Consider the following 19963-nt stretch of genomic DNA (forward strand, 5'->3'; position numbering starts at 1 on the left):
AGCTGGTGATGGGCCAGTTGACAGACATCCTGTCCCTCTTCCGACGGCTCGGGCTTCTCATCAACGCCGAGAAGTCCACTTTGGTTCCGTCACAGCGGGTGGAGTTCATTGGAGCAGTCCTCGACTCCGTGATAGCCCGAGCTTGCCTGCCACAATCTCGGCATCAGACCATGGTCTCCATTATCCGGGACCTCGTCTCCTTCCCGACCACGACGGTGCGCTCCTGCCTCCGCCTCCTAGGCCACATGGCATCTTGCACGTATGTCACCGCGTACGCGCGGCTCCACCTTCGCCCGTTCCAGTCTTGGCTCGCGTCGGTGTACCGACCGAATCGCGATCCCATCGATATGGTGGTCACAGTCTCCAGGCTGACCCTCGACTCCCTCAACTGGTGGCTAGACCCGCAGATCGTCTGTGCGGGAGAGGGGCTGCTCGGCGGCAGTACAGCAAGTCCTGCTTGAGAGCAGAAAGCCTTCCACTCGCTCCACCTATCTGGCGAAATGGAAGCGGTTCGCGCTCTGGTGTGACCAACGAGGCCTCAATCCCTTCGTAGTTCCGGTCCCTACTATCCTGGACTACCTCTGGTACCTTAAGGAGCAAGGTCTTGCGGTCTCCTCCTTGAGGGTTCACCTGGCAGCAGTGTCCGCCTTTCGTCCATCTGTGGAAGGTCGGTCCATCTTCTCCAACCAGATGGTTTCCCGCTTCCTTAAAGGCCTGGACCACTTATACCCGCCGGTCCGGCGTCCTGCTCCGACCTGGGATTTGAACCTCATGCTAGCCAAGCTGATGGGTCCCCCCCTTCGAGCCCTTGGCCACATGCTCCCTGCTCTACCTCTCCTGGAAGACGGCCTTCCTTGTCGCCATTACATCAGCAAGACGAGTTTCTGAGCTCCGCGCCCTGACGGTTGGTCCGCCATACACCGTCTTCCACGGGGACAAGGTGCAGCTTCGACCTCATCCGGCCTTCCTCCCAAAGGTGGTGTCAGCCTTCCACCTCAATCAGGAGATCTTTCTCCCGGTGTTCTTCCCGAAGCTGCATGCCTCGCCTCGGGAGCAACAGCTGCACACCCTCGACGTCCGCAGGGCGCTCGCTTTCTACATCGAGTGGACTAAACCCTTCCGGCGTTCGCCCCAGCTGTTCGTAGCGGTTGCTGACCGCATGAAGGGCAAGCCGATATCCTCCCAGTGGATTTCCTCTTGGGTCACCGCGTGTATCCGGACCTGCTACGAGCTTGCTCGCGTGCCGCCGTGCCACCTCACCGCTCACTCCACGAGAGCGCACGCCTCGTCCGCCGCCTTCCTGGCCCATGTCCCCATCCAGGACATCTGTCGAGCGGCCACCTGGTCTTCGGACCATACCTTCACCTCCCACTACGCGTTGGTGCAACAGTCTCGAGACGACGCAGCCTTCGGCTCCGCGGTATTACACTCCGCCACGTCTCACTCCGACCCCACCGCCTAGGTAAGGCTTGGGAATCACCTAACTGGAATGCATAGGAGCAATCACTCGAAGAAGAAAAGACGGTTACTCACCGTTGTAACTGTTGTTCTTCGAGATGTGTTGCTCCTATCCATTCCAGACCCGCCCTCCTTCCCCACTGTCGGAGTAGCCGGCAAGAAGGAACTGAGGAGCGGACGGGCCGGCTGGGGTATATAACAGGCGCCATAGCGGCGCTACTCCAGGGGGCGCCAGCCTGCCCGCCGGAGTTGCTAGGGTAAAAAAGTTCCGAGATGCCGTGCACGCGCGGCGCGCACACCTAACTGGAATGGATAGGAGCAACACATCTCGAAGAACAACAGTTACTACGGTGAGTAACCGTCTTTTACCCCTCTCCATTCGGAGAATTTACCATTAATTCCTACCCTTTGTTCCCTGTCCTTTAACCAGTTCTCAATCCATGAAAGGACCTTTCCTTTTATCCCATGACAGCTTAATTTACGTAAGAGCCTTTGGTGAGGGACCTTGTCAAAGGCTTTCTGGAAATCTAAGTACACTATGTCCACGGATCCCCTGGTCCACATGTTTGTTGACCCCTTCAAAGAACTCTAATAGATTAGTAAGACACGATTTCCCTTTACAGAAACCATGTTGACTATTGCTCAAGAGTTTATGTTTTTCTATGTGTCTGACAATTTTATTCCTTACTATTGTTTCAACTAATTTGCCCGGTACTGACGTTAGACTTACCGGTCTGTAATTGCCAGGATCACCCCTAGAGCCCTTTTAAAATATTGGCGTTACATTAGCTAACTTCCAGTCATTGGGTACCGAAGCCGATTTAAAGGACAGGTTACAAACCTTAGTTAATAGTTCCGCAACTTCACATTTGAGTTCTTTCAGAACTCTTGGGTGAATGCCATCTGGTCCCGGTGACTTGTTAATGTTGAGTTTATCAATTAATTCCAAAACCTCCTCTAGTGACACTTCAATCTGTGACAGTTCCTCAGATTTGTCACCTACAAAAGCCAGCTCAGGTTTGGGAATCTCCCTAACATCCTCAGCCGTGAAGACTGAAGCAAAGAACCCATTTAGTTTCTCTGCAATGACTTTATCATCTTTAAGCGCTCCTTTTGTATTTTCATCATCAAGGGGCCCCACTGGTTGTTTAGCAGGCTTCCTGCTTCTGATGTACTTAAAAAACATTTTGTTATTACCTTTGGAGTTTTTGGCTAGCTGTTCTTCAAACTCCTCTTTGGCTTTTCTTATTACACTCTTGCACTTAAGTTGGCAGTGTTTGTGCTCCTTTCTATTTGCCTCACTAGGATTTGACTTCCACTTTTTAAAGGAAGTCTTTTTATCTCTCACTGCTTCTTTTACATGGTTGTTAAGCCACGATGGCTCTTTTTTAGTTCTTTTACTGTTTTTCTTAATTTGGGGTATACATTGAAGTTGGGCCTCTATTATGGTGTCTTTAAAAAGCGCCCACGCAACTTGCAGGGATTTCACTTTAGTCACTGTACCTTTTAACTTTTGTCTAACTAACCCCCTCATTTTTGTATAGTTCCCCCTTTTGAAATTAAAGGCCACAGTGTTGGGCAGTTGAGATGTTCTTCCCACCACAGGGATGTTGAATGCTATTGTATTATGGTCACTATTTCCAAGCGGTCCTGCTATAGTTACCTCTTGGACCAGCTCCTGCGCTCCACTCAGGATTAAATCCAGAGTCGCCTCTCCCCTTGTGGGTTCCCGTACCAGCTGCTCCATGAAGCAGTCATTTAAAGTATCGAGAAATTTTATCTCTGCATTTCGTCCTGAAGTGAAATGTTCCCAGTCAATATGGGGATAATTGAAATCCCCCACTATTATTGGGTTCTTAATTTTGATGGCCTCTGTAATTTCCCTTAGCATTTCATCATCACTATTACTGTCCTGGTCAGGTGGTCGATAATAGATCCCTACTGTTATATTTTTACTAGAGCATGAAATTTCTATCCATAGAGACTCTATGGAACCTGTGGATTCGCTTAAGATTTTTACTTCATTTGAATCTACACTTTCTTTAACATATAGTGCCACTCCTCCCCCTGCACGGCCTATTCTGTCCTTCCGATATATTTTGTACCCCGGAATGATTGTGTCCCATTGATTGCTCTCAGTCCACCAGGTTTCTGTGATGCCTATTATATCTATATCCTCCTTTATCACAAGGCACTCTAGTTCACCCATCTTATTATTTAGACTTCTGGCATTTGTGTACAAGCACTTTAAAAACTTGTCCCTGTTTATTAGCCTGCCTTTTTCTGATGTGCCAGATTCTTTTTTATGTGACTGTTTATCATCTGATCCGGCCCTTATATTATACTTCTCATTCCTCTGCTCCTGACTATAACCTGGAGATTCTCTATCATCAGATGGGGGCTTGGGGTACGGGGTGAGTGGGCAGGCTGAGGGTTGAGCCCCCCCCTCCGCTCCTGATGCAGAGTAGGGGAAGCTGCCGGTGCTGCGCAGCGCGCTTCTCCTAGCCTGCTGCACCTTCAGTCTGCCTCATCTCCAGTGCCAGTGGGCTGTGCCTGTGTGGGGTAAGGCAGGGGCACCTCCCAACTATAGTACTGTATTGTACGTACAGTATGTTTGTAAACACACAGCACGTGCACACTGATCCCTGCCCAGCGTAGTATTAAATTGCTTGTTTAAAAATTATTTAAAACGTATACCTGTATTAAATTGCTTGTTTAAAATTGTTTAAGATGTATATAATGCCTTTTGTCTGGCAAAAAAAAATTCTCTAGAACCTAAACCCCGTATTTACATTAATTCTTATGGGGAAATTGGATTCACTTACCATCGTTTCACTTAAAGTCACATTTTTCAGGAACATAACTACAACGTTAAGTGAGGAGTTACTGTACTGATGAAGGGAGGGCAGTGATACAGAGTGATCTGGCTCATTCGGCAAGTTGGACCCATTCAAAGAAAACAAGTTTGACCAGAGCCAAATCCAAGGTCCTATACCTAGCAACAAGGCATGCCGGCCACACCTACAGAATGGGGAAGTGTATCCAGGAGAGCAGTGACTCTGAAAAGGATTTAGGGACCAAAGTGGAGATGCCACTCAACATGAGCTCCCAGAGTGATGCTGCGATGAACAGGGTTAAAGCCATCTTTAGATGTACAAGCAGAGCTGTGAGTAGGATAGGGAGGTAACACAACATCAGTGAGACTGATATGGAATATGGTATCCGATTTTGGTGTCCTCATTTGAAAAAGGTGTTGAGAAATAGGCGCTGGGGCAGCACAGTCAGCAAATGTTCTAAGGAAAATGGAGAAAAATGCCCTCTAGTGAGCTATTGAAAGATCTCAACCTGTTTAGCTTATGAAAAGAAGATTGAAAGGTGACTTCACTGATGTGTTGAAGTGCCTTAATGGAGAGAAAATACTGGGTATTAAAGAGTGCTTTAATCTAGCAGAGAAAGGCACAACAAGACCAATGGCTGGAAGGTAAAAAAAGACAAATTCATATTACAAATAAGGCACATTCAACAGCCAGGATGATTCACCACAGGAACAAGCTACCAAGGAAAGTGGTGGATTCTCCATCTCTTAATGTCATTTAATGAAGACTAGATGCCTTTGTGGAATGTATTTGCCCCAAAAGTAGCTATTGTGCTATACAGCAAGCCTGTGATATGCAGGGGGTTAGAATAGATGCTCTGAAGGTCTCTTCTGGCCATAAAGTCTACTAATTTTGGAAAAAGTGAGTGTAGCATTGGGAGCAGCCTGTGATGTTTTATTGTCCAGCCGGCTTGCTTCCTAGAGTGAACAGTCATTGAGTGATCCAGAGGGAGGAGCTCAAACCCTGAAAGTGTCTGGACAGCGGCAGGGCATTAGCACTTTAGGGGAGGGGTGGGTATGGCGGTGACATCACAAAGGCCTTTTGCAGGTCCTCAGCCTATTGGTCAAAGGTGGTGGGGTGGTGATGACCTCACAGAGAGATGCTGACATCAGGCAGGCGGGACAGGGGCGCAGGGCTAGGGGAAGCTCGGAGAGCCCTGTGGCTTTGCTTCAGCAAGTCTCCTTCTCGAGGTCTCTCTTTGAGGACGTAGAGAGTATTAGGGTTCACGCAGGTGAGGGCGAGAAGGAACCTCTTTTGAGTTTTCTCCTTTCCTTTTACTGATTTTACTAGAAAACAGACATCTCTGTTTACAAGGTAAGAGCCTCCGAGAGGTTTGGAACCGACTCAGTCTGCTGCATCTGGTGCCAGCTGAATTCTAGGCATGGAAAACACTAGTTTAAGGTGATGGAATTGTATTCCTCACCTAGGATTTTGTTCCTTAGAATCACTGGGGATATTAGGTGGGTTTTTTTTTTGTCTTTTTGTTTTACCTTTTCCTCCATCCTTCCCTCCCTTCTTTTCATCTCTTTCTTCTTTGTCTTTTCCCCTGTTCCCATCCCGCCACCAGGAGGTGTGTGTGTGTGTGTTGTGGGGGTGCTCTGAATTTCCCATCATGGGAGGTCCATCCAAAAATGTGGGGCTGAAATAGTGCTTGAACAGTGATCCCCACTGGTGACTTGGGCCATCCTTTGGGATCTCTAATGAGAACCCTCAGCCTTCCACCCCTCAGTCTCTATCCTGATTGGCTGAGCAGGGGGTTATTCACAGGGAGGAGACTCAGGTCCTTGTTGTTCTCTTTTAAGACCAAGTCAATAAGTCATAACCAGTCCTATGGTTGATGAATTTTGCTGTTTCTCTGCATTAATTGTCTCTGAGCAGTTCATGAACTGTTGTTGGTCTGGAGCTCATTTGAGAGCACTTTGTTCAGGTCATTCAATGTATGAAATTCAAGATCCGATGGTTAGTTTGAAAGTCAGGGCTCTTGGGTCCTATTCCCAACTCTGCCACCGACTGGCTGTGTGACGACCTAAGACAAGTCAATTATCCTTTCTCAGCCTTAGCTTCTCCCCCTTTCAAGTAGGGATAACAATCCACTCCTACCTACCCCATGGCGGATGGAGGGTGGGGATCCATTGGAGAGTGTCACTAGGAGCATAATATGAGGTGTCCTGTTCCGTTTACTCAGATGAGATTATGACATAATAGAATAGCTGAAATATTTTCTTTTATTTGTATTTTATTATTTTGAAATTGTTAAGTGCAGCAGGCTCCAAGAAGGTGTGTAAAGTGCCGGGATGTCAGGAGCTGGGAGGCGCTGTCACCCCCGCACTAGGGCAGTGTTCTGCACCCTCTGCTGCTGGCTGAGTTTCTCCATCCCTTGGCAATAAGACAGATGCTTGTTTTCACAGCCAGTCGATCGCCCAGTGTCATCACCCTGCCTGCTGGCTGAGCAGGGTAACGCCTCAGGTCACCACCCTCTCCAGTCTGCCTTGGGCTTGGAGAGTGAGGAGGAGGCCGAGGGACAGCTGGCGACCCCGAACATTCGCCATCCATTGCTCCATCACCTAGAGCAAGTGAGTGGCATTAGGGTTCCTCTGTGGCATCCCCTGTCTATCTGGGGAGAGGCAGAAAGGGGGGAGAGAATCTCTCCCAGAGGAGATTGGGTTTGCAATCCATGGGAGCAGATCATGCAATGAACTCCTGTGCGTGTGTGTGGACTCCACTCCCTGCACCCCTTTAGGGAGAGAAGGAGCTGCTCTGGCTGGGACAGGGATGGGGAGGGACGAAAAAGGCTGGTTAGTGAGAGGCTGCCTTGACCCCAGACTCACGCCTGCTCCCTGCTTGTTTCCAGGATGTCCAGGCTCCTGAAGATGTTCAGGAAGAAGGCTCTGCACGTGGTCCCAGAGCCTGAGGGAGGCAGCTGCCATCTTCCCCAGGAGCAGAGCGGCCCTTCCGTCCCCGCTGGTGGGGAAGAAGCTCCCGCTGGGCCAGGAGGTGAAGCCTGCTCCTGGCGCAGGTGCCGAGGTGGGAGAGGCACTGGCCAGGCCGAAATGGAGCTGGCCCAGGATGCGGCTGGGCAGGCAGGACTCAGCCCAGAAGGGGAGCCAGGCAGGGTGGCTCTGGGGCTTGTTGTGTGGGACGCAGCGGCCCCAAGAGCCCAGCCCTGATTCCCAGCAGGAGGCATCGGCCTGCCTGGCCACTGAGGATCTTCCAGCCTCCCCAGGGCAGGAGGTGGAGGATCCCTGTCCCAGCACCAGCAGCTCGGCCTGCTCCCCATGGGACAGTGGCAGCGCCTGGGACTCAGGCAGCAGCAAGGCCGATGGGCGCCGCTGCTTTGTTCCAGGTGAGGGGCCAGGCTGGTCTCAGGGAGGGGTGAGGAGGGGGCTGTGAACACCCTGGGCCCAGGCACTTGAACAGTGCTATGGGGGCGAGTCCCCAGCCCAGGTGTCTGGCCTGAGCCACGTGAACCCCACTGACAGTAGATGCTGCCACTTTGGTCCTTGATGCTCCAGTTGGGTGGGGGGAGGGGAAGACACCTCCTAGGGAGTCCAGGACAGTGTGTGGGGGCCTCTTTGCTATGGGATCCTGAAGGAGTTGGGGGCTGAAGGCATCACTGAGAGGGGGGAGTGTGGGTCCCAATCTGCCCTGGGTCCTGGAGGTGGGAAGGGGGAACAGTGCCCCACCATGCCCCTGTCCTTCCCCCGAGTGGCAGCAGGCGTCACCCTGTCCCCTTCTCTCCCTGGTGCAGGGACCCCCAGGGACTCGGAGGACGAGGAGGAGAAATGGATGGATATGGAGAGAGGAGGCTGCTCTCAAAAACATTCGAGAGCAACTCCAGGGCCGAGAAAAGGTACAAACATTCCCCAGCTGTGCTGGTGTTGCGTTGCATGCGGGCCGGATAAAGCACAACAACCAATATGATTGCAAGCTGAATCATTTATTATTTACAATGCATCATATTATATAGGCTTCTCCATATTAGCAAACGTCAAACACACCAACATTACATTGCTGCTGATTGGTTCTTTGTCTGATACACACACTTTTCACATGCATGGCCCTTTGCTTACTGGTTTCCCATTTCCCATGCAACTTATCTGATCCCAGTTAGGCCACCTGGCATTTGCCTCGCTCTGGCAGTTCCCTACTTTCTCATAACAACTTTATCTAACTCCTCTATTCTTGTTGTGCTGCTGCTGTAACTTTCCACCAAGGCAGCATAGGAATGATGTAACCCGACATGCTGGAACCGAGATTGTCCTGCCCCTTCCCAGCACCCTGACCCCCTGCAGAGGATCTTGTCTCTGATGATCCACCAGCCCTAATGGGGACCTTTCTCCACCATGATCTGGGACCCCCAAGATGGGGGTATTTGTCATACACCAGCCGGGGTCTCCTCCCTCCACAGGCACTGTCCCAGTTCCTGACCCTGCTTGTGTAGGAGTTGTGGGTGATTTGGAAAATGGGCAGGTCCCCACTATCCCCCATTCAGGCCTGAGTCCTGCAGCTGGTTTGGGTGGGGCAGAGAGGTCCCAGGCTAGCTGGCTCTCTCTTCCCTAACCCCACTCCTGGTGGGTGCAGGATGAGGCCCAGCAGCTCATGTTCCTGCACACCATCCACCCCGCGTGTGTCGCTGCACAGCAGAGAGGGCAGGACACGTTGGAGCCACACTGCTGCAAGGTGGCTGTGATGGAGAGGATTGTGGTGAGCGAGACATGGCGCCCAGCAGCTGGAGGGAGGACAGAGACCTGGGAGGGGCAGGGGTCTCCCCGGGCCAATGGATGGGGGATGGCTGGTGCTGGAGGGGCAGCTGAGGGCAGGCATTGCTAGGGCTGAAGATTGAGGAGAAGAGATGGGAGAACTTCGGAGATTGGTCACTAGTGGGCAGGAATTGGAGGAGCGGGAGGCAGGTGGGGGGATCCTGCTGGCTGTGTGGGGTGCTGGCTGTGTAATCTCCTCACTGGGAAGTGTCAGTGAGGCCCGAATCTCACACGCTCCTTTTTCTCCTTTGGGGCTCAGAAGAGCAAATTGAGGAGATGCCTGATAAATCTCCACCCAGCGGCGTCTCGCTAACTCCCTGATTGCTGTGGGCAACCTCAGGTACTGAGACCCTCCCACCCAGTTCCCCTAACCCCGGTGCTGCTCAGGCCCAGGGCTGGGAGTCACTGCCCCTCCCGCTCCCAGGTCACCTCCCAAGGGTGGCTCCTGTGGCATAGGTGGTGGGAAGGTTCACTCTCTCCTGGCTGGGCAGTTCTTTTCACTCCAGTAACATACCAATGGCTTTGGGGAGAGGCTCACTCCCAGGATCAGCTACAGGAGGGGCAGCAGGGTCCAGGGAACAGGTGCTATTCCTGCCCTGCCACTGTCTGTCTGGGGAACCTTGGCCTTGTCATTCCCGGGCTTGGTGCCTCAGTTTCCATTCTCTCCAGCCTCTGCCTAGTTCCCTGCAGTTTCGCAACCGTGTTGGTGCCAGTCCCACCCCCACACTGCACAGTCCTATACTGGCTCCTCCCTTTCGCCATGACACATGCCCTTGAGCCAGAGGTAGAGACCCACCTTCGAGCTGCCCTGCATGCCGTCTTCACCCTGAGCACGCAGAAGGACACCACCCAAGAAGTCCAGGTAGATCATGCTAAAGTCATAGATTGAAGAGCCAGCTGTCATCCTGCCATGAATCCTTGCTAATTGCCTGCAGTGGGATGTGAATGAGAGAGGCCGAGATATGTGATTGGGGGTCTCACCAGTGCTTCCCAGAGACCCCTCTTCCCATCCTGTGGCAGGTGTAGCCCCACTTTCCCTAACTCTGACCCATGGCTCTCCCTTGCTTTGCAGGATCAAGCTAGGGTCTTGCCAGACCTCCTGGATGCCATGCCAGGGAACCTGCTGGCAGAGTCCCCAGGCACCGACAGGCTCCACTACATCTTGGAGGTGAGCCTGATGAGACGGGTAGGGGCAATTTTAGCTTAACTCTTAGCTCCAGTGGCCTGTCCTCGGTCAGGGCAGTCAGTGCAATGCAGTGTCAGGCCCTTCCCCCTTGAAGGAGAGAGGAAGGAGCTGGGACTTGAAGCCAGAGCTCTGCCTGGTTCTGTTGCGCACTAATTACAGGGCCCCTGGATGGCTTGGGGAGTGAGAGTCTGAACCCCTCCTGTGAGATGCAGAAGATGGTCCTCAGAAGATTACCAGGCTCCTTCCTAGAGAAACAGAAGGGCCCCAGAGAATCAGCCCTTCTCTCCAACGGGCTCTGAGATTCCTGGGGGGATTGTGCTCACACTCATTCCATACACCCAACCAAGGACTTGAGAGGCCGGGAGCGGGGAGAGGTCTGTTTCCTTCCTGGTGAGCTGTTCAGGGAGGATGGGACCAGCCCCGACACCAAACACTGTTCCAATCTAGAGAGAGAATGAGAGGTTGTGACCTGCAGAATACAAACATCGCCCTGGGGGCAACAATCCCCTTCTAAAGCTCTGCAATGAATGAATCAGATATTGCACCCTGTGCACAATGTCTCAGCCCCCTGGAGATTGAGGAGCATGGGGTGTCATTTGCACAACATGTGCACCTGCCCATTGGTCCTGAGCTGTCTCCTTTCCCCACAGCACATTAACTACTGGATGGTGTCCAGGGTGTTGCAGGAGAGAACCAGGGCCATTAGGATCAGCACGGCCCTGCTCAGATTCACCATCACCCTCCCTGAGTTTGACATAAGTGACCTCTGACCCCGGCTTCCTGAGTCCAGGTGTAGGCGGGCTGGCTGTCCCCAACTGGCTGTAGGATCTGCTGCTGCAGGGGCTGTGGGTTAGGAGTGTTCCTCTTGGGGAGGCAGAGGCAGAGGCGGAGCAGGGAATGAGCTTGGCTTGAGTCAGGTTCTTCTTGTCCTGGTTAAGTGGTGACTGGGCTTTTAAGGTTCATGCCTTCCTGTCATCCTGAAATAGCTGGGGAAGCAAGTCCTCCTGGAGGGCCCTAACCACATCCCTGTTCTCCAGACTCCCTTGGGGGCAGAGGAAATTAAGGCTCTAGCTCTAGCTTCTATCCTCTAGCATCCCCCGCAGAGGGGCCGAGGGGAAGGAGAGTCCTGGCCCGGGGGGACTTGGAGCTGACAGGAAAATGCTGATGGAGTCCCCTCTCCCTCTCCCTTCCATTAGAACTCAGCAGAATTGCCCAGTCTGGGTCACCATGTGGCACAGCTGGCTCTGTTCATCATTGACCTAGGCAAGGACCTCAGCCGGCAGGCCAGGGAGGGGGTTTACCGACTCTACCAGCTGCTGTTGCACTAGACGGGTAAGGAACCCAGCTGGGAAATGGCACCCGATAGAAGAGTGAGACTGGGACCCCAGCCAATTTCTCTCAGACTGACCCCGGCAGGAGAATGAGTCTCTGTCTGTCTCTTTCTCTGTTCTACACCCGTCCCCTGCCATTGTGTTGGACCAGGCACACAGCAAGGATTCTGCCCACTGTGCAGCCACCAATGGGATTGGAAGGACACAAGCACTGCAACCAGAATGGCAAATGCGTGTGTGTCTCTCTTTCCTGGGACTGACCATCTGTGAGGCTGAAGACCTGTGGTGGTGGGACAGCAGGCTCCTGGGCTACAGGAAGACAGCCAGGGTGCGGGAGGTAAGGACCTTCTGCCAGGGCATGAGACAGCTCAGGGAGTGGGGGTGGCTGGGTCCCCTGCAGTGGCTGCCTCCTGTGGTCACTAGATCATGGAGATGGCGTTCTAGCCCCAGGATTTGGAGCTTGGCTATGGGCCGTCTGCTAATGCCTCACATCCTGTTGGTTTTAGGTCTTTGGAAATTTCTTCTGGGAGGGGCAGAGAGGATTCTTCCTCTGGACGAGTGCTGGCCGTCCACGACCCCCTGCTACGAGTCAGCCAGGCTGAGCTGCTCTTCACCTACTCCCTTCTGGAGCATAAGCCACATTGCATAATTAGCTGAGCTTGCAATGGCCTTCCACTCAAGTCGCTGACATTTCTCTGTCTGTAAATGTGATAACTGTTTTAAAATCTAGATCCAATCAATTATAACATGTCAGGGAACATTTTAGGCAATGGTCTGATAATTGGGTTGATGGCAGTAAACAAGCGATTTCCATAGGGCTCCCACCCTCTCTCTCCCCCCCTCTCTCTCTCTCACAGTGTCTCTCCTTCCCCCCCACAACAGCCACCCTTATCCTCTCTCCCCTTTCTGCGCCTGCATCCTCTGCAAACTTTCAAAGACGGATGCCTCGTAATGGCCTTTGCTCGTGGGGATGTTGCCTAGTGGTCAGGGTTTCGGCCCTTCGACATGCGGAGGGGAAGGGCACGGCAGATGGTGGGGGAGCCCAGGGCCTCCCACTGGGCTCACACCCAGGCCACTCTGAGGGCAACACAAGGGTGTGACACTTCCTACCAGCCAGTTATTGTCCAAAGTTCATAGTTTATCACAGGAGGCTCTGAAAGGTGTCAGCTTACCGCTTGGCACCTCTTCACAGCTGGGCGTGGCATGGCATGGCAGCTCTCTCCCTCTTGGGGTGGCAGCTGCCTCTGTAATGCTGACAGACCCTGGTTGTCGGGATCAAACCCGGGATCTCTGGCATGAGCTAAAAGCCAACTGGCTGTTAGCTAAGATGGTAGAGCAGACTCATTTTATCTTTCTCTCTAAGTAGTCTCGGTGCCACTAGTGGGGACAGAACACCACATCCTGGTGCAACAGGAACAGGTCCTCCCTTCCCTCAGGGAGAGGGACCTTCGGGCAGTTGCTGAGGGAATGATCCTGCCTTCCTTCAGGGCCTGCAACGTAGAGGTCCTTCCTCTTGCCTGGTCTGCCCACAAGACCTCGTCCAGTCTGTGAACCCCTGCAGGTGTAACGGAGCTGGGCTGACTGAGGCCAGAGCAGCTCCTTAACCCCTTGTTCCCCAGCGTGGGGCTTGTATAACCCATCACAAGTCCAAACAGAGGGGAAAAAATCTTGAAGATATAGCTTTCCATCCTCTTATTAGCTAACAGGCCTAGCAGGCCTGAGGGCGTATTTTACCAAGGAGACCTTTTTCTCAGTGACAATGTGATTTTTGAATCCTTTTTTTTATCCTGGCTTCTCTTTAACTCCTTGGAAGGCAACTTTAGATGATGCTTTGTGCAGCAGGCATCCTTTTGCCATGTGTTGTCCAGGCTTTTCTGTTGCTGTATTTGGGAGGAGGGTTGGTGAAAATCCACTCTGCTGCTTGCAGAACGCTGCATTCTAACCAAAAGTATGTAAAGTATTTTGTCATACAACACACAGTCAACCTGGGGAAACTCTTTGCCAGAGCATGTTGTGAAGGCCAAGACTATAAGAGAGCAGAGCCGTGAGTAGGATAGGGAGGTGACACAGCATCAGTGAGACTGATATTGGAATACAGCATCCGGTTTTGCTGTCCTCATTTCAAAAAAATGTTGAGAAATAGGAGCTGGGGCAGCAGAGTGAACAAATGTTCCAAAGGCTGGAGAAAAATGCCCTCCAGTGAGCTATTGAAAGATATTGCCCTGTTTAGCTTATGAAAAGAGGATTGAAAGGTGACTTCACTGAAGTGTTGAAGTGCCTTAATGGAGAGAAAATATTGAGTATTAAAGGGTGCTTTAGTCTAGCAGAGAAAGGCAGAACAAAACCCAATGGCTGGAAGGTGAAAAGAGCCAAATTCATATTACAAATAAGACACCACTATTCAACAGCCAGGATGATTCACCACAGGAACAAGCTACCAAGGAAACTGGTAGATTCTCCCTCCTTTGATGTCATTTAATGAAGACTAGATGCCTCTGTGGAATGTGTTTGCCCCAGTAGTAGTTTTGTGCTATATAAGAAGCCTGTGATATGCAGGCAGTTAGAATAGTTGCTGGAAAGGTCTCTTCTGGCCATAAAGTGAGGTGAATCCATCCCTCAGAGGTGGGCAGATGACACATTCCCATGCAGCAGGAGATGTCACGGGCAAAGTGATGGGCCAGCTCCGCATCATCCGGCACTTGCGCCAGGTGCCTGAGGCACTGCAGGGGCTGTGCCTCTGAGGCCAGCAGCAACTCCCACCCGCTCCCTGCTGCAGGTACTGCTCTGGCTCACTGTAAATGGGGAGCTAGTGGAAGAGGAAATGGAGCCCCCTGGCACTCACTAATAGGGAAAGTGGTGGATTCTCCATCTCTTGATGTCATTTAATGAAGACAAGATGCCTTTGTGGAATGTATTTGCCCCAAAAGTAGCTGTTGTGCTATACAGGAAGCCTGTGATATGCAGGGGGTTAGAATAGATGCTCTGAAGGTCTCTTCTGGCCATAAAGTCTACTACTTTTGGAAAAAATGAGTGTAGCATTGGGAGCAGCCTGTGATGTTTTACTGTCTAGCCAGCTTGCTTCCTAGAGTGAACAGTCATTGAGTGGGGTGATCCAGAGGGAGGAGCTCAAACCCTGAAAGTGTCTGGCCAGCGGCAGGGCATTAGCACTTTAGGGAAGGGGTGGGTATGGCGGTGACATCACAAAGGCCTTTTGCAGGTCCTCAGCCTATTGGTCAAAGGTGGTGGGGTGGTGATGACCTCACAGAGAGATGCTGACATCAGGCAGGCGGGACAGGGGCGCAGGGCTAGGGGAAGCTCGGAGAGCCCTGTGGCTTTGCTTCAGCAAGTCTCCTTCTCGAGGTCTCTCTTTGAGGACGTAGAGAGTATTAGGGTTCACGTAGCTGAGGGCGAGGAGGAACCTTTTTTGAGTTTTCTCCTTTCCTTTTACTGATTTTACTAGAAAACAGACGTCCCTGTTTTGAAGGTAAGAGCCTCTGAGAGGTTTGGAACCTGCTCAGTCTGCTGCATCTGGTGCCAGCTGAATTCTAGGCATGGAAAACACTAGTTTAAGGTGGCCGAATTTTGTTCCCCACCTGGGATTTTGTCCCGTAGAATCAATCACTGGGGATAATAGGGTTTGTCCTTTTCGTTTGACCTTTTCCTCCATCCCTCCAAATTTTCTCTTCATCTCTTACTTCTTTTGTCCTGCTCCTCTCTCTTGCCAGCACTATGACACTTGCCTTTGAGCCAGAGGTAGAGACCCACCTCCTTTGAGCTGCCCTGCATGCCGTCTTCACCCTGGGCATGCAGAAGGACACCACCCAAGAAGTCCAGGTAGATCATGCTAAAGTCATGGATTGAAGAGCCAGCTCTCATCCTGCTTTGAATCCTTGCTATTTGCCTGCAGGGGGATGTGAATGAGAGAGGCGGAGATATGTGTTTGGGGTTCTGACCAGTGCTTCCCAGAGACCCCTCTTCCCATCCTGTGGCAGGTGTAGCCCCACTTTCCCTAACTCTGACCCATGGCTCTCCCTTGCTTTTCAGGATCTGCATAGGGTCTTGCCAGACCTCCTGGATGCCATGCTGGGGAACCTGCTGGTAGAGTCCCCAGACGCCGACAGGCTCCACTACATCTTGGAGGTGAGCCCGATGAGAGGGGTGGGGGCAATTTTACCTTAAGTCTTAGCTCCATTTTCCAGTCTGTCCTCTTAGCTGGGTCCCCAGTGGCCCATCCTCGGTCATGGCAGTCAATACAATACACTGTCAGGCCCTTCTCCTTGAAGGACAGAGGAAGGAGCTTGGAGGGGTGAGGGGTCTGTCTCCTTCCTGGTGAGCTGTTCAGGAATCAGGAGTTCAAGGAGGATGGCACCAGCCCCGACACCAAACACTGTTCCAATCTAGAGAGACAATGAGAGGTTGTGACTTGCAGAATGCAAGCATCATCCTGAGGGCAACAATTCCCTTCTAAAGCTCTGCAATGAATGAATCAGATATTCCACTCTGCGCACAATGTCTCAGCCCCCTTGAGATTTGGGAGGGGTGGGTGTCATTTGCACAACACGTGCACCTGCCCATTGGTCCTGAGCTGTCTCCTTTCCTCACAGCACGTTAACTACTGGATCGTGTCCAGGGTGTCGCAGAAGAGTGCCAGGGCCATTAGGAGCAGCATGGCCCTGCTCAGATTCACCATCTCCCTCCCTGAATTTGACATAAGTGACTTCTGACCCCATCTTCCTGAGTCTAGGCGGGGTGGCTGTCTCCAACTGGCTGTAGGATCTGCTGCTGCAGGGGCTGTGGGTTAGGAGTGTTCCTCTTGGGGAGGCAGAGGCAGAGCAGGGAATGAGCTTGGCTTCAGTGAAGTTCTTCTTGTCCTGGTTAAGTGGTGACTGGGCTTCTAAGGGGACCATGCTCCAGGTTCATGCCTTCCTGTCATCCTGAAACAGCTGGGGAAGCAAGTCCTCCTGGAGGGCCCTGCCCACATCCCTGTTCTCAAGGCTTCCTTGGGGGTGGAGGTAATTAAGGCTCTAGCTCTAGCTTGTATCCTCTAGCATCCCCCGCAGAGCAGCTGAGGGGAAAAAGAGAGTCCTGGCCCAGGGGGGACTGGGAGCTGACAGGAAAATGCTGATGGAGTCCCCTCTCCCTCTCCCTTCCATTAGAACTCAGCAGAATTGCCCAGGCTGGGTCACCATGTGGCACAGCTGTCTCTGTTCATCATTGACCCAGGCAAGGACCTCAGCCAGCAGGCCAGGGTGGGGGTTTACCGACTCTACCAGCTGCTGTTGCACCAGACGGGTAAGGAACCCAGCTGGGAAATGGCACCCGATAGAAGGGTGAGACTGGGACCCCAGCCAATTTCTCTCAGACTGACCCTGGCTGGAGGATGAGTCTCTGTCTGTCTCTTTCTCTGTTCTACACTCCTCCCCTGCCATTGTGTTGGGCCAGGCACACAGCGAGGATTCTGCCCACTGTGCAGCCACCAATGGGATTGGAAGGACACAAGCACTGCAACCAGAATGGCAAATGCGTGTGTGTCTCTCTTTCCCAGGGCTCACCATCCATGACGCCGAAGACCTGTGGTGGTGGGACAGGAGGCTCCTGGGCTACAGGAAGACAGCCAGGGTGCGGGAGGTAAGGACCTTCTGCCAGGGCATGAGACAGCTCAGGGAGTGTGGGTGGCTGAGTCCCCTGCAGTAGCTGCCTCCTGTGGCTACCAGGTGGAGATGGCGTTCTAGCCCCAAGATTTGGAGCTTGGCTGTGGGCAATCTCCTGATGCCTCACATCCTGTTGGTTTTAGGTCTTCGGAAAGTTCTTCTGGGAGGGACAGAGAAGATTCTTCCTCTGGACGGCAGTGCTGGCCGTCCACGACCCCCTGCTACGTGTCAGCCAGGCTGGGCTGCTCCTCACCTACTCCCTTCTGGAGCATAAGCCACATTGTATAATTAGCTGAGCTTGCAATGGGCTTCCATTCAACTCGCTGACATTTCTGCATCTGTAAATGTGGTAACCATTTTACAATCTAGATCCAATCAATTACAAGATGTCAGGGAACGTTCTAGGCATCAATAGTCTGATCATTGGGTAGATGGCAGTAAACAAGAGATTTCCATAGGGCTCCCACCCTCTCTCTCCCCCCCTCTCTCTCTCTCACAGTGTCTCTCCTTCCCCCCCACAACAGCCACCCTCATCCTCTCTCCCCTTTCTGCCCCTGCATCCTCTGCAAACTTTCAAAGACGGATGCATCATGATGGCCTTTGCTCATGGGGATGTTGCCTAGTGGTCAGGGTTTCGGCCCTTTGACATGCGAGGGGGAGAAGGGTGTGGCGGATGGTGGGGGAGCCCAAGGCCTCCTACTGGACTCTGACCCAGGACACTCTGAGGGCGACACAAGGGTGGGACACTTCCTACCACCAGCTATTGGCCAAAGTTTGCAGTCAATCACAGGAGGCTCTGAAGGGTGTCAGCTCATTGCTTGGCACCTCTTCATGGCCGGGCGTGGCATGGCATGGCAGTTCTCTCCCTTTTGGGGTGGCAGCTGCCTCTGTAATGCTGACAGACCCTGGTTGTCGGGATCAAACCCGGGATCTCTGGCATGAGCTAAAAGCCAACTGGCTGTTAGCTAAGATGGTAGAGCAGACTCATTTTATCTTTCTCTCTAAGTAGTCTCGGTGCCACTAGTGGGGACAGAACACCACATCCTGGTGCAACAGGAACAGGTCCTCCCTTCCCTCAGGGAGAGGGACCTTCGGGCAGTTGCTGAGGGAATGATCCTGCCTTCCTTCAGGGCCTGCAACGTAGAGGTCCTTCCTCTTGCCTGGTCTGCCCACAAGACCTCGTCCAGTCTGTGAACCCCTGCAGGTGTAACGGAGCTGGGCTGACTGAGGCCAGAGCAGCTCCTTAACCCCTTGTTCCCCAGCGTGGGGCTTGTATAACCCATCACAAGTCCAAACAGAGGGGAAAAAATCTTGAAGATATAGCTTTCCATCCTCTTATTAGCTAACAGGCCTAGCAGGCCTGAGGGCGTATTTTACCAAGGAGACCTTTTTCTCAGTGACAATGTGATTTTTGAATCCTTTTTTTTATCCTGGCTTCTCTTTAACTCCTTGGAAGGCAACTTTAGATGATGCTTTGTGCAGCAGGCATCCTTTTGCCATGTGTTGTCCAGGCTTTTCTGTTGCTGTATTTGGGAGGAGGGTTGGTGAAAATCCACTCTGCTGCTTGCAGAACGCTGCATTCTAACCAAAAGTATGTAAAGTATTTTGTCATACAACACACAGTCAACCTGGGGAAACTCTTTGCCAGAGCATGTTGTGAAGGCCAAGACTATAAGAGAGCAGAGCCGTGAGTAGGATAGGGAGGTGACACAGCATCAGTGAGACTGATATTGGAATACAGCATCCGGTTTTGCTGTCCTCATTTCAAAAAAATGTTGAGAAATAGGAGCTGGGGCAGCAGAGTGAACAAATGTTCCAAAGGCTGGAGAAAAATGCCCTCCAGTGAGCTATTGAAAGATATTGCCCTGTTTAGCTTATGAAAAGAGGATTGAAAGGTGACTTCACTGAAGTGTTGAAGTGCCTTAATGGAGAGAAAATATTGAGTATTAAAGGGTGCTTTAGTCTAGCAGAGAAAGGCAGAACAAAACCCAATGGCTGGAAGGTGAAAAGAGCCAAATTCATATTACAAATAAGACACCACTATTCAACAGCCAGGATGATTCACCACAGGAACAAGCTACCAAGGAAACTGGTGGATTCTCCCTCCTTTGATGTCATTTAATGAAGACTAGATGCCTCTGTGGAATGTGTTTGCCCCAATAGTAGTTTTGTGCGATATAAGAAGCCTGTGATATGCAGGCAGTTAGAATAGTTCCTGGAAAGGTCTCTTCTGGCCATAAAGTGAGGTGAATCCATCCCTCAGAGGTGGGCAGATGACACATTCCCATGCAGCAGGAGGATGTCACGGGCAAAGTGATGGGCCAGCTCCGCATCATCCGGCACTTGCGCCAGGTGCCTGAGGCACTGCAGGGGCTGTGCCTCTGAGGCCAGCAGCAACTCCCACCCGCTCCCTGCTGCAGGTACTGCTCTGGCTCACTGTAAATGGGGAGCTAGTGGAAGAGGAAATGGAGCCCCCTGGCACTCACTAAAAGGGAAAGTGGTGGATTCTCCATCTCTTGATGTCATTTAATGAAGACAAGATGCCTTTGTGGAATGTATTTGCCCCAAAAGTAGCTGTTGTGCTATACAGGAAGCCTGTGATATGCAGGGGGTTAGAATAGATGCTCTGAAGGTCTCTTCTGGCCATAAAGTCTACTACTTTTGGAAAAAATGAGTGTAGCATTGGGAGCAGCCTGTGATG

The 19963-nt window shown here is 52.0% G+C and overlaps 1 protein-coding gene across 2 annotated transcripts in view; it reads left to right on the forward strand.

Annotated features, from left to right (window-relative positions):
* The first annotated feature begins 10083 nt into the window (after positions 1 to 10083).
* Positions 10084 to 19963, forward strand: part of LOC120400640 (maestro heat-like repeat family member 5) — a 61165-nt gene continuing 51285 nt past the window's right edge. The window contains exon 1 of one of the 2 annotated variants that reach the window (XM_039529489.1): positions 10084 to 10262. In XM_039529489.1, the coding sequence (XP_039385423.1) occupies positions 10203 to 10262 (60 nt within the window). In that variant the 5' untranslated portion in view covers positions 10084 to 10202. The remainder of the gene's footprint in view (positions 10263 to 19963) is intronic. The other variant, XM_039529488.1, reaches the window with a different exon arrangement.

The sequence above is a fragment of the Mauremys reevesii genome, linkage group 3 (genome assembly GCF_016161935.1).
Source record: "Mauremys reevesii isolate NIE-2019 linkage group 3, ASM1616193v1, whole genome shotgun sequence".
Lineage (NCBI taxonomy): Eukaryota > Metazoa > Chordata > Testudines > Geoemydidae > Mauremys > Mauremys reevesii.